The sequence below is a fragment of the Chlorocebus sabaeus genome, chromosome 21 (assembly GCF_047675955.1).
Source record: "Chlorocebus sabaeus isolate Y175 chromosome 21, mChlSab1.0.hap1, whole genome shotgun sequence".
NCBI lineage: Eukaryota > Metazoa > Chordata > Mammalia > Primates > Cercopithecidae > Chlorocebus > Chlorocebus sabaeus.
This window is the reverse complement of record NC_132924.1, coordinates 6442407-6457296: the sequence shown is the minus strand read 5'-3', so window position 1 is coordinate 6457296 and position 14890 is coordinate 6442407. Positions and strand designations below refer to the sequence as shown.

The window sequence follows — 14890 nt, the reverse complement described above, 5'->3', positions numbered from 1 at the left end:
GGGGTTGTTTTTTTTTAACTTAAAAAGTGTTTTAGGGGATTTATACTTTAATGATGGGCTAAGACCCTGCCGGAGGACGCCCTGTATAAAACAAGTATAAGACTGGGATATAACATAAAAAGCAGCTGCTCAAAGGCACTGGAGAATAAGCAGACCACAGTGTAATTGCCTTTTTGTATTATGTCCAGGTTCTATAGAATATGTTACAGTGCATGATTGGAGGAGGAGGGAGGTTCTATAGAGTATGTTACAGTGCATGATTGGAGGAGTGAATTTCTTTTTTTGTTTTTTTTTTTTGAGATGGTGTTTCACTCTTTTTTGCCCAGGCTGGAGTGCAGTGGCGCCATCTTGGCTCACTGCAACCTCTGCCTTCCGGGTGCAAGTGATTCTTCTGCCTCAGTTTCCTGAGTAGCTGGGATTACAGGTGTGTGCCACCATGCCCGGCGAATTTTGTATTTTTAGTAGAGATGGGGTTTCCCCATGTTGGCCAGGCTGTTCCTGAACTCCTGAGCTCAGGTGATGCACCCACCTCGGACTCCCAAAGTGCTGAGATTACAGGCATGAGCCACCACACCCTGGCGGAAGAGTGAATTTCTATAGGGTATGTTTTTGTTTTGTTTTGTTTTTTGTTTTGATTTTTGTTTTCTGTTTTTGAGACGGAGTCTCACTCTGTCGCCCAGGCTGGAGTGCAGTGGCTGGATCTCGGCTCACTGCAAGCTCCGCCTCCCGGGTTCACGCCATTCTCCTGCCTCAGCCTCCTGAGTAGCTGGGACTACAGGCGCCTGCCACTACGCCCGGCTAATTTTGTTTTTGTATTTTTAATAGAGACGGGGTTTCACTGTGTGTTAGCCAGGATGGTCTCAATCTCCTGACCTCGTGATCCGTCCGCCTCGGCCTCCCAAAGTGCTGGGATTACAGGTGTGAGCCACCATGCCTGACCTCTATAGGTTATATTATAGTGCATTCCCTGTGAAAGAAATTTCTGTGTCCATGTCTTTTATCCTGGAGCTAAGTTTCATTTACGTGGTGCACTCAGTGGTGGCAGGATGTGCCTATGGGAAAAACACATTTTGAGGGAACCAGAAATCTAAGATGGGATAACTGGTTGATAAGATAATGGGGAAAGGGAATGAGCCGGGGGAGGGATCCCAAAATCTTGTCTGTGTATATATCCAATCAAATTCTGAACAACCCATGTCTGGAACAGACGCAAAGAAGCTTAGCTAAAGACTAAAGATAAGGCCGGGCGCGGTGGCTCAAGCCTGTAATCCCAGCACTTTGGGAGGCCGAGACGGGCGGATCACGAGGTCAGGAGATCGAGACCATCCTGGCTAACACAGTGAAACCCCGTCTCTACTAAAAAATACAAAAAACTAGCCAGGCGAGGTGGCGGGCGCCTGTAGTCCCAGCTACTCGGGAGGCTGAGGCAGGAGAATGGCGAAACCCGGGAGGTGGAGCTTGCAGTGAGCTGAGATCCGGCCACTGCACTCCAGCCTGGGCGACAGAGCCAGACTCTGTCTCAAAAAAAAAAAAAAAAAAAAGAGACTAAAGAATTGAGAGGAGAGCTGCTGCCCCAGAAACATAATTTGCAATTCAATACAAGCAAGAAAACAGTGTACAAATTAATATTCCAGTTGCAGGGCAAAGTTACCTGCTCTCTGTAGAACCAGGATCGTAGTGTGAGAGAGAAAAATTGTTTTTCCTCTTACCCCTCGGGGTTCTTAGCTGGGACAGACCCCTGTAATAAAAGACAAATTAAGAAGAGAAAAACAAGTGAGTGTTTTAATGTGTGTATTTCATATGCACGTAGGACGTACCCAGGGAATGAGTGAATCTCACAGAGATGGCTTAGAAACCCAGCTTATATCTCATCTTCAGCAAAGAGCAGTGACAAGACAAAGGACAGGGACTTTTAGTGTCTGGGATGCAAATCATAGAATGGCAAACAAATGGGGTTTGTAATGTAGAATTCTGTGGTGCCTTCTTCAGGCTGATGCCTTCCAAAGATTTCTTCCCTGGTTGGGAGCGAAGGAGGGACACAGTTTTTAAGTCCTGCTTTTAGGCAGGTGGGGGAGGGGAGAGAGCTATTCTAGCGTCTAGTTCTCAGTTGTCTTCAACTCAAATTCATCCTTATGTCAAAAATGCATGATTTTGAGGTGGCATATTCTGCTTTTCTACATAAAAGACACATTTTCAAAAGAAAAGAACATTAACTGGGTCCAATCCTGAAAAGAACCAGATAGTGAAACTAGTATGCAACGATTTTAAACTGACTACTGTAACTCTCCTTCATGAAATAAAACAAAATATGCTTTCAATTCATGAAAAATGAGGAAATCTCACTAGGGAAGTAAAAACCATTAAAAAAGAGTCTCATGGATATTTTAGAACTGATAAATACAGTGTATGACAGTTAAAAGTTACTGCATGGCTGTAGCAGGGGAATGAGAAGACTGTCAGTGCCCCGTGAGTTCTGCTTGCCCGCTGCCCACACAGAGCTGCCTTATCAAGACGGGAATCACAACACAAAGTGTAATTCACACAAAGCCAGCTGAACTGGTGACCGGAGTTTTTTACTCAAGCCAGTCTCCCTGAAAACCTGGACTGGGGTTTTTAAAGGATAATTTGGTGGGTAGGGGCAAGGGAGTGGGAGTGCTGATTGGTCGGATCCTAGATGAAATCTTAGGGGGTCACAGTGGGTTCTTCTTCTTGTCTTCTGTTCCTGGGTGGGATTACAGAACCGGTTGAGCCCGATTACCAGTCTGGATGGCACCAGCTGGTGCATCAGAATGCAGGGTCTGAAAATATATCTTGATCACCATTCTTAGGTTTTACAGTAGTGATGTTATCCTGAGGAGCAATTGAGGAGGTTTGGAATCTTGTGGCCTCTGGTTCATGACTCCGACACCATAATTTCTAATCTTGTGGCTAATTTGTGAGTTTTACAAAGGCATTCTGGTCCCCAGGCAAGAAGGGAGTTTGTTTTGGGAAAGGGCTGTTATCTTTGTTTCAAAGTTAAACCATAAATTAAATTTCTCTTGGCCAGCACGGTGGCTGATGCCTGTAATCCAGCACTTTGGGAGGCCGAAGTGGGCGGATCACTTGAGGTTGGGAGTTCCAGACCAGCCTGGCCAACATGGCAAAACCCTGTCTCTACTAAAAATACAAAAAATTAGTGGGACGTGGTGGTGATACAGCTCTGATGACTGGAGGAACACCAGGGTCCTTTATCTCTCGCTGATTTAGATAAAATGACACGGACACATGTGGAGTGGTTTTAAGGAGTAGAGAGTTTAATAGGCAAGAAAGAAGGAAGACGCTCTTCCTTACAGAGACAGAGGGAGGGGGGCTGCAAGCAGAGAGAGGAAACCCCATGTGTGGTGAGTGAGGAGGAATGGTCAGTTATATTGGGAGGCTAAAGGAGGCAGCGTCTGATTTACATAGGGCCCAGGGGATTGATTTGACTAGGTATGTCATTCACATAGCCCTCGAAATAATTGACCCTCCCATCCTAGCCTTTTAATATGCAGTGTGAGCCACTATGATGTCCTGCACAGGTGGAGATACCTGGGGGTGGCCATGTTGGGCAGACCTAGTTTTTAATCTACGTTATCATATCAATACTTGCCAGCCTGGCTCTTCAAGCTGTTTTTCTGCTAGAAAAGAAACGTTTCTGGCATTGCTTTTATTACAAGAAAAAAAAACTTTACCAAGGACCTTTTATGCTCTCTATCTGCCTAAAATAATTTCTTTTTTTTTTTTTTTTTTTTTTTTTGAGACGGAGTCTTACTCTGTCACCCAGGCTGGAGTGCAGTGGCGCAATCACAGCTCATTGCAACCTCTGCCTCCTGGGTTCCCACCATTCTCCTGCCTCAGCCTCCTGAGTAGCTGGGACTACAGGCACCTGCCACCACGCCCAGCTACTTTTTGTATTTTTAGTAGAGATGGGGTTTCACCATGTTGGCCAGCATAGTCTCGATCTCTTGACCTCCTGATCCGCCCGCCTCGGCCTCCCAAAGTGCTGGGATTACAGGCATGAGCCACCACGCCCGGCCTAATAATTTCTTAATAACTCCTATAATAGTGGCACATGCCTGTAATTTCAGCTACTGGGGCGGCTGAGGCAGGAGAATCACTTGAACCTGGGAGGCAGAGTTTGCAGTGAGCCCAGATAGTGCCACTGCACTCCATCCTGGGCAAGAGAGTGAGACTCCATCTCTCTCTCTCTATATGTGTGTGTGTGTGTGTGTGTGTGTGTGTGTGTGTGTATACACATATATAAAATAAAATAAATTCCTCTCAAAGTTAGTTCAGCCAGCACCCAGGAATGAACAAGGACAGCTTGGAGGTTAGAAGCAAGATAGAGTCTCTTAGGTCAGATCTCTTTCACTGTCACGATTTTCTCACTGTTATAATTTTTGCAGGGGGTGGTTTCAAGACAGAGGAAAGAGAATTAGTAATTTGTAAACTTGAAAATAAATCAATAGAAATTATCCAGTGTGCAAAATAGAAAAAAAAGAATGAAGGGAAAAAGAAAGGCAAGAGTTTTAGGGACCTGTTAAATTACATCAAACCATCCAGCTGTTGGTAATTGGAATCGTAGAAGGGAAGCAGAGGAAGAGTGGGACAGAATAAGTATTTGAAGAAATAATGGTTTAGGATTTTACACATTCAATGAAAGATAGAAATTTATAGATGCAGGATGCACCTCAAAATACCGAGAGGAATAAACACAAAGAAGCCCAAATCAAGACAAAGGTAAAGAGCACATCTTGATAGGAGCAGAGGAAAACAACACATTATATACAGGAAATTTCACTGAGGGCTGATTTCTCATTAGAAATCATGGAGACAGAGGAGAATGAAATAACATGAAAGAAACCATTATCCAGACTTTTTTTTTTTCTCTGAAAATATCCTTCAAGAATGAAGGCAAATTAAGACATTTTAAGATTAAAACACTTAACCACCATCACCACCACCACGTAAAATAATTTGTTACGGCAGGCTGGACACGATGACTCACGCCTGTAATCCCAGCACTTTGCGGGGCAGAGGTGGGAGGATTTCTTGAACCCAGGAGTTTGAGACCAGCCTGGGCACCATAGCAAAACCCTGTCTTTACAAAAAATACAAAACTTAGCCAGGCGTAATGGTGCACACCTGTAGTCCCAGTTACTTGGGAGGCTGAGGCAGGAGAATCGCTCGACCTTGTGAGACAGAGGTTGCAGTGAGCCAAGATCATGCCATTGCACTCCAGCCTGGGTGACAGGAGTGAAACCCCATCTGAAAAAAAAGCAACAGAGGTGATACCTGATGGAAACTGTCGTGGGTGAGTGGCGACTGTCTGGGCTGGTGGTGTGAGGGTGCAAGAATTTACCAAGACAGTTGTGAGTACAGAAAGGCAGATTTATTAGAGAAAGAAGGAAAAGATGTTGCAAAGAGGCAACAGGCAGGCCAGTGGAAGAGAAGCTGACTGTAAGGAAACAAAGACTTGCTGGAGATTGAATTTATAGAATGGTGCTGTGATGTGTGCTGGAGAGCTTTGTGCAGTACCAGTAACACCAAGGCTGCAGTGAGCAAACTTGTAGGTGTCTGGTCATAAGTTGGGCACAGGAGGGCTACGTGTTCTGGACTCTGAAGAAAAACAGACTTTAGCTTATCTGGTTCTTTTTGCTTCCCACTGCTCCCACCAGTGTCTGATTTCTTTTCCCCAGCTAGGACTCCACATTTCCCCCACGACAGAGCAACAATGACAGGTCTTTGGCATGTGGGTGAAGGTATCATCTTCCAGCTGCTTTCTGCTGACCAGGTCATAGAGCTGGCCCTACCTAGGATTGTTATTTGGTCGAGAAGTTATGCGAGTTATTGTTTTGGATTGTGGAACGTGGGATATTGGACCTTCCTGGAGGAAGGGACTTGTAGGAGAGGGGGATTATGTTAGGGTGAAACTGGTGTTCATCTGAATCCCAGGGAAATTCGTAAAGGTAGCAGGCATTATTGGGGAGAGATTGCTATGACATTTGCAGCATCATTTGAAGGTGAAACTCATGAACTCTAGAAGGTAAAAGTTTGGGTTCTTTTTAAAGCCAGTTACCAAAAAGGCAAAGAAAAACCTTTTACAGTGTGACTTTTCTGATGGGTGTCCATTTAGTTAACCTGGAAGTTAACCTTGATGAAAACGTGTTTGAATTTAATTAGACACAGGAAGAGTGTGTTTAGGGTTAGGAGGCTATGAGTATAGCCTGGGAACACATGACTCATAGGAACAGTGTGAGACATTTTTGATTACTTTGAGAATTTAGATAAATATCAAGAAAATCCAGGAGTACAGAATTAAATTATGTTAGAGGAAAACATTGGTTAATGTTGACCTTCAAGATGAAACATTTTAGCATTAGGCCACAATAACAGAACTGGAAGAAAAAGTTACAGGAGCTGACAAAGACTGCAGAAGAGAGTTACTATCCTACGCCTCCTCCAGGGGAGAAAAAGCTGAAAGCAGTGGAACACAGCAAACTGGGATGCAGCAAACGTTGAACTTCTGAGATATGCTTCTGAGGACTTTTTTTTTTTTAAGAAACTTTTAGAAAATTCTGAGTAAAACTTTGTGCAGTTTTATTAAGAGCAGAGTAATACCTGAAGAAAACCTTGTTTTAACATAGAGAATTAATGTTAGAAAGACTATACTAAATAATTTTTTCAAATTATACCAACTTAATTACATACAAAATTCCTTTCATAAATTCTCCTTCATGAACCTTTTCATGACTTACACAGACCATTTATGACATATTGGACTTTGACTTGTTCTAAACATCCTTTTTATAACCTTACTTTAAGATAGTAATTTATCATACAAGATTTTTTCTTCTATAAAATTTCTTTTTATACCCTTCTTTACTAAAAATACCTCTTTTCCTTTTCTTTAACTTTAAATGAGTTTTCAATGTTTACATATTAGTTACACTATAAATAATGAATCTTATCTTAGCACCAGCAACTTAGTAACAGCAGATTTAAAGTAGTTAGGAAAAAAGAGGGCAAGAGAGCTTTAGAAGACTCTACATAACTCTACATTGCAGGTTAACCATTTGAGCTTGGAATTTCTCTTGTAGCTTGCCCATTAATTTAAAATGTTCACAAAAATGGGCCATAATATCTAATCAGCTGGAGTTTTAAAGAAAATGACAAAATCAGGGATTAGGATGTTAGAGACTTTTTCCATTTTAAGGCTGGACCCCTGGATTGAACAGAAAAAGAGGAAAAGAGAAGAAAGGAATGGGCTGGGCACTGTGGTTCATATTTGTAATCCTAGCACTTTGGGAGGCAGAGGCAGGTGGATCACTTGAGGCTATGAGTTTGAGACCAGGCTGGCAAACATGGTAAAACCCTGTCTCTACTAAAAATACAAAAATTAGCTAGGTGTGGTGGTACATGCCTGTAATCCCAGCTACTAGGGAGGCTGAGGCACGAGAATGGCTTGAACCCTGGAGGCAGAGGCTGCAGTGAGGCAGAGGCTGCAGTGAGCCAAGATGGTGCCACTGCATTCCAGCCTGGGCAAGAGAGAGAGACTGTGTTTAAAAAAAAAAAAAAAAAAAAAAGGAATGATGAGGAGTTAAGCTTTACAGGAGGGCTTGTGAGTCAGCCAGTTATTGCAAGGTTGGGCCAGCCCCTTTACTACTTTGCTTTATCCTTTATCTCCATCAGTCAGGGAGAGCCTTGACACCCTGGACCTACATGGTGTGAGATGAATTTTTCCCACCTTCTCAAGTCACCACTTAAGGTGAGCTGTTTTCAGCTGGAGCAGAGAGCCCCTTCCCTTCAGCTCAAGACTTTCAGGGGCTGGAATTCCGTCCTGGGAGTCCTTTGGTTCTCAGGCCTCATTTCCAGTGGCTGAGCTTGTGACAGAGTGTTGTGGGAAGTCAGGGACCCCAAACGGAGGGACCAGCTGGAGCTGTGGTAGAAGAACATAAATTGTGAAGATTTCATGGATATTTATCAGTTCCCAAATAATACTCTAATAATTTCTTATGCCTGTCTTTACTGCAATCTCTGAACATAAACTATGAAGATTTCATGGACATTTGTCAGTTCTCAAATAATACTCTTATAATTTCTTATGCCTGTCTTTACTTTAATCTCTTAATCCTGTAATCTTTGTAAGCTGAGAATGTATGTCACCTCAGGATCACTGTTGTACAAATTGATTGTAAAATGTGTATTTGAACACTATGAAATCAGTGTACCTTGAAAAAGAACAGAATAATAGCGATTTTCAGGGAACAAGGGAAGACAACCATAAGGTCTGACTGCCTGCGGGGTCGGGCAGAATAGAGCCATATTTTTCCTCTTGCTGAGAGCCTATAAACGGACATGCAAGTAGGGAAGATATCACTGAATTCTTTTCCTAGCAAGGAATATTAATAATTAAGACCTTTGTCTATAAACGGCCGCTCTGGGAGTGTCTGTCGTATGTGGTTGAGATAAGGACTGAAATATGCCCTGGTCTCCTGCAGTACCCTCAGGCTTATCAGGGTGGGGGAAAACCTCACCCTGGTGAATTTGAGGTCAGACCAGTACTCTGCTCTCAAACCCTGTTTTCTGTTAAGATATTTATCAAGATAATACGTGCACAACTGAACATAGACCCTTCTCAGGAGTTTTTGATTTCGCCCTTTGCCTTGTGATCTTTATTTTGCCCTTTGCCTTATGATCTTTATTGGCCTCAGAAGCATGTGATCTTTGTTCTCCTTTTTTGCCCTTTGAAGCATGTGATCTTTGTTACCTACTCCCTGTTCGTCCACCCACTCCCTTTTTGAAGTCTTTGAAGTCTTTAATAAAAACCTGCTGTTTTTGCGGCTCAGGTGGGCATCACGGTCCTACCGATATGTGACATCATCCCCAGAGGTCCAGCTGTAAAATTCCTCTTTTCGTACTCTTTCTCTTTATTTCTCAGACTGGCCAACACTTAGGGAAAATAGAACCTACATTGAAATATTGGGGGCGGGTTCCCCTGATAGCAGAGGGTACAAGTTGGGTGGGGCTTTTCCCATTTATCTCACTGGGAGCAGTTTGCCTTTGGGTGGCCTGGCTGTCTCCACTGGTAGCAGTCATTTGGAGGAGTATCCTTAGGGAAACCTGGCGGGGGCTGGGGGCTTTACAGCAGCCAACAGTTGAGCCTGCCTCTGCCTCTGCCTCTGCCTCTTGTTTCTGTTTTTCTTTGTCTGTCTTTTCTATTCTTTTCTTTCTCTCTCTCTTTTTTTTTTTTTTTTTTTTTTTTTTTTTTTTTTTTTTTGCCCTATCCTCCTTATTCTGCTTTTGCTTATAAAAGACTAAGGAAGCAAATTTGATGTTTTTCTGCCTAGGAGCCATGCTGTGTTACACAAGAAAGTTAGATGTTTGTTTTTGAGGATCTGGGGGTTGAATTCATTCCAGTTTTTAAAAAATACAGCCTAGAGGTGAGTCTGCAGGAACAGATGGGGTTTGTCCCACAGTGGGACTGGAAAAGGTGCCACTCAGGGCTGACTGAACCGCACTTTCTCTTAGGGCATCCTGCCAATAAAGAGGGTTCTGCTCATGTCCACTGAGGGACTCTAAGACTATCAGGATAAATTAACGAAAACCAAACTGTGTGCTACACAAGAGATCGACTTATAATATCAAGACAAAGGTTGAAAGTGAATGGATGGCCAAGTAAGCAAGCTGTGGGCATCTGAAAACTTAGTGACTATGTGTAAAATGTCCCATAAAATAGCTCTTAGGTGGAGCAGGTAAAGAGGGTTTTGATACTTATGTTAATTAATTTTGTCCTGAATATAGCAAAAGGTTTTTGAATCAGGAATTTCTTCCTGTTTACCTGACCACAAATAACCAGTGGGCAGTTCCCAGGTCCCAGTTCTTATCTGTGGTACAATGCAGTGCAGGTAGGGTATGATGACCTTCATTGGCAAAGCCAGTATTGTAGATAAGGAAAGAAGGAAAGTAAATTTTCTGTGCTTTTTATAAAAGGGGAAAAGGCAATTGTCTCCCCTTCCCTTTCTGAGAGTCTCATTAGCAGCATCTTTCTTTAATCTTTTCAGAATGTACATAAATAACTGTATGGAAAAGATGAGCCCATTGTCTTCAGTTTTACAAGTCAGAAATGTCTCCTGGTTCTGGGGCCTCATGCACTTTGAAATGTAAACATGCACATCCAGGGTTGAGGAAACCTCTCTGGGGTTCACACTCTGCACACCTTAGTTCCTAAGGTTTACTTTTAGTCCAGAATCCCAAATTTCAGTAGAATTTGCCCTCAAAGCCCTAATTGTGCAGAACCTAAAAGTATTTTCTTTACAATCTCATAGAAGGACATTTCATTATGAAAATGAATCAGTTTGTCAGGAAGACATACTAGTCATTAATTTGTCTATGCCTAATAACAGAACTTCAAAATCTATGAAAGCAAAAAGAGAGAGAGAGTTAAAGGGAGAAATAAACAATTCCATAGTCATAATGGGAGGTTTCTGACTAATTGATAGAGCAAGTAGATTTTTAAAAATCAGCAGAGGTGGGCCAGGCACCGTGGCTCATTGCTATAATCCCAGCACTTTGGGAGGTGGGTGGATCACTTGAGGTCAGGTGTTTAAGACCAGCCTGGCCAACATGGTGAAACCCCATCTCTACTAAAAATACAAAAATTAGTTGGGTGTGGTGACGGGTGTTTGTAATCCCAGCTACTCGGGAGGCCGAGGCAGGAGAATCACTTGAACCCAGGAGGCAGAGATTGCAGTGAGCCAAGATCGTACCATTGCACTCCAGTCTGAGTGATGAGCGAAACTCTGTCTCACCCCATCTCTACTAAAAATACAAAAATTAGCCAGGCGTGGTGGCAAGCGCCTATAGTCCCAGCTACTTAAGAGGCTGAGGCAGAAGAATCGCTCGAACCCAGGAGGCGGAGGTTGCAGTGAGCTGAGATCACACCACTGCACTCTAGCCTGAGTGACAGAGCGAAACTGTGGTGCAAAAAAAAAAAAAAAAAATCAGCAAAGGTAGGAAAGATCTTAACAATACTGTCAGCTACATTATTGAAGAATATTGCATATTTCTCTTGGGAAAGACTGCCAACAATGAATAAGAATACCTGTTTTGTTTGCTGTTAGTCTTGGGACTTAATTCTTTTTATATAATACTATTTTTTTAATCTGATAAATCCATAGTACTTGTTTTTATTTGCATTTCAGTAATCACTGAGTGATCAAACTTGTTTTATGTATGCTTATCATTTTTTCTTTTGTATGAGGATGTTAATAATTTGGGGTCTAGTTATGTATTGTGTTTATTATTGATTTATATCTTATATTCCATGTATTTCCCCTTTGTCATTAACTTTTAAACCATCTTTCTTTTGTTCTTTATCTTACAGAAGTTGAAATGTTTGTGTAGTTAAATCCATCCATTTTTTTCTTTTCTGTTTTTTTTTAAATTCTTTGATTTCTGCTAGTTGTTTTTTGTGATTCTACTTATGAGTTATAGTCTAAATAGGGTATTATCTCATTAAAAAAAAATGTAACCTTATAAAAACCAAGATGGACTCCAACTAACGATGCACTGAGACGGTCCAAGGAAAGTAACTGCTGTCTGTTATGTTTGTACAATTTAGACTTTAAAGTGTTTATTACAACATTGTCCCATTCTTGTGCAGTTAAAGTTATCTCTTCTTTTGGATCTCAGATCATTCATAACTTAATAAGACGGATCCAGACCAAAATTAAAGATCTTCTGCAGCAAATGGAAGAAGGGCTGAAGACAGCTGATCCCCATGACTGCTCTGCTTATACTGGCTGGACAGGTGAGACTGATACATTTTATTCTTAGATTATGAGATGTAAGACTTGACTTTGAAATTTTCTTCTCTTTTAAAGTGGTAAAGATTTGGCCAGGCATGGTGGCTGGTGCCTGTAATCCCAGAACTTTGGGAAGCCGAGGCAGGTAGATCACCTGAGGTCAGGAGTTCGAGACTAGCTTGACTAACATGGTGAAACCCCGTCTCTACTAAAAATACAAAAATTAGCCGGGTGTGGTGTCGGGTGCCTGTAATCCCAGCTACTCGGGAGGCTGAGGCAGGAGAATTGCTTGAACCCAGGAAGCGGAGGTTACAGTGAGCCAAGATCGTGCCAGCGCACTCCAGCCTGGGCCACAGAGTGCGACTCTGTCTCAAAAACAAAAGAAAATAAAATTATAAAGATTTTATACTTTTTTTTTTTTTTGAGACGGAGTCTCACTCTGTTGCCTGGGCTAGAGTACAGTGGTGCAATCACAGCTGTCTGCAGCGTTGACCTCCTGGGCTCAAACCATCCTCCTGCCTCAGCCTCCCATGTAGCTGGGACCACAGGCACGTGCCACCACACCTGGCTAATTTTTTAAATTATTTTGTAAAGACAGAGTCTCACTATGTTGCCGAGGCTGGTCCCAAATTCCTGGGCTCAAGCGACCCTCCTGCCTCAGCCTCCCAAAGTGCTGGGATTACAGGTGTGAGCCACCATGCTTGGCTGATTTTATACCTTTTAATTGAAGTCTTGCTCTGTGTCTTCAATGATGAGATGATTTGGAATTTTATTTCTAAAGAAATGCTTTCTCCCTGACGTTTGAACTTTAATATCTAGTATGTCTTTTTTTATAACATCATTTATTTAACCTAATATGTAGCTGTCTATGAAAATGTGTAATTATTACGAGCAAACTTGCCCTAGGGTCAATTTTAAAGGATTCTTGGCTGCTCTGGTCATTGTGACAGGCTGTGGTGAGTGGTCTCTCTGTTCTGTGATATAAACTATCTACCCTACTGCCTGTACTTATTTGACTCATTTGTGCATATAAATGTTTTTATTTTTATTTTAATGGTAACAGTTAAACAACCAATAATATACTTCACATCAAAAAATGTAATTGAAAAATTAACTTGCATTAACTAATCTTTGCATTCTTATTATTTTACCCGGTATTCAGAACATTCTAATAATTATTTAGGGAATATAAAGGATATAAAAGATGACCTTGTTCTCAGGGATTAGACTGAAGTCTGACTAAATTCCTAATGACAATTTATGTACACAGTTAGAGTGATTTCCTGCTGAATTCTTATAGCTTAATTAATAAACAGCATAGGCCAGCTGTGGTGGCTCAAGCCTGTAATCCAAAGCACTTTGGGAGACCAAAGATGGCAGATCACTTGAGCTCAGGAGTTTGAGACTAGCCTGGGCAACATGGCAAAAGCTGTCTCTACTAAAAATACAAAAATTAGCTGGGCGTGGTAGCATGTGCCTATAGTCCCAGCTATTGGGAAGGCTGAAGCAGGAGAATTGTTTGAGCCCAGAGGTGGAGGTTGTAGTGAGCTGGGATCACATCATTACACTCCAATCTGGGCAACAGGAGTGAGACCCTTTCTCAAAAAGAAACAAACAAACAAAAAACAAACAAAAAAAACAGCATAGACAGAGATATACATATTAGAGCCACCATGAACCAAACATGGGGCCCTGATATTATTGTATTTGTATTTATATTTATATTCATTTTTGTGAACATTGTATTTGTATTTATATTTACATTCATTTTTGTGATGCTTATTTGCCTGTTATGCATGCAGCATTTACATAGTGACATTACATATGTCAAACTTCAAACTTATAAACCCAGACAGACATGGAGCCAGTTCACTTACAGGGCCAAAGATGTCTTAAATGTAATAAAATTAGATAATTGTGGTTAACCTGAAGTAAAATACAAAGAATAAGGATATTTTGGAAGGAAAATAGCATAGCTATTAGTTGCACAGGTTTCCCCTAAAAATCTTTTACTTACAACTTTATTGCTTGTTGAAAAAGGGTTTCTAAACCCCTGATTGTTAGGTTCTAAACTGGCCGTGCATCACAGTTACCAAGAGAGCTTTGTAAGAAACTACAGTTCTCAGCCTCCAGCCCAGAACAGTTACATTAGGAACTCTAGAGGCGGTTTCCAGAAATCAGTATTGCTTAAAAAATCCCTAGCTGTTGCTGTCTTTGGGAATCATCATGGAAGTATTTTGTTCAGTGATTTAAATTAATAGGGTTTAGAGGTTCAGGTAGATGTATGGAATCCACCTAGACCCATACCTCCCTAAATTGTGTGTACAATATAAGAAGAAGGCTGGGCACAGTGACTAACACCTGTAATCCCAGCACTTTGGGAGATGGAGGTGGAAGGATGGTTTGAGGCCAGGAGTTTGAGACTAGCCTGGGCAACATAACAAGACCCCATCTCTAAAATTAGCTGGGCACAGTGGTAAACACCTGTAGTCCCAAGTACTCAGGAGGCTGAGGCAGGAGGATGGCTCAAGCCCAGGAGGTCGAGGCTGCAGTGAGCCATGAGTGCACTGCTGCACTCCAGCCTGAGTGACAAAGTGAGACCTTGTCTCAACAAAAGAAGAAGAAGAATGAATGAAGCACCCACAACTTACCCCTTTAGCAAAACTTTGAGACAGAAAACACACAAGTCATGTTGGGTAAAAACAAGCAGCATCTAGAACGAGTGTGGAGAGCCATGGTGTGCAGGCGAGAAAGCCCAGGGTCCAGGCATGGCCGAATCACCCTGACCCCACCCACCCTCCCAGAATCAACAAATAGCTATTCCAGGCAGGGTGGGCCACAACCTCAGTGGGAACTTCTGTGGGCACATCCGAGTGCAAAGTGGGAAGACAGTGCCAGGAGAAGCTGGGAATAAAGGTGTGGAAAGTGCACAGGGAATGGGGTTGGAGAGCTGTAGAATAGGCATGGCTTGCAGAGAAGCAGGTTTAGCTTGCAAGGTGGAGCGGCATTCTTGCTGGACCCCGCTGATGGTGTAGAGAAGGAAGGAAGCAGCAGCAATGGGCACT

General features: G+C 42.2%; 1 protein-coding gene across 3 annotated transcripts in view; it reads left to right on the top strand.

Annotated features, from left to right (window-relative positions):
- Positions 1 to 14890, top strand: part of LANCL2 (LanC like glutathione S-transferase 2) — a 67743-nt gene that overhangs the window by 14753 nt on the left and 38100 nt on the right. For 2 of the 3 annotated variants that reach the window (XM_007981278.3, XM_007981279.3), the window contains exon 2: positions 11713 to 11830. In XM_007981278.3, the coding sequence (XP_007979469.1) occupies positions 11713 to 11830 (118 nt within the window). Of the gene's footprint in view, positions 1 to 9669; positions 9697 to 11712; positions 11831 to 14890 lie in introns of those variants that run through there. The other variant, XM_037988307.2, reaches the window with a different exon arrangement.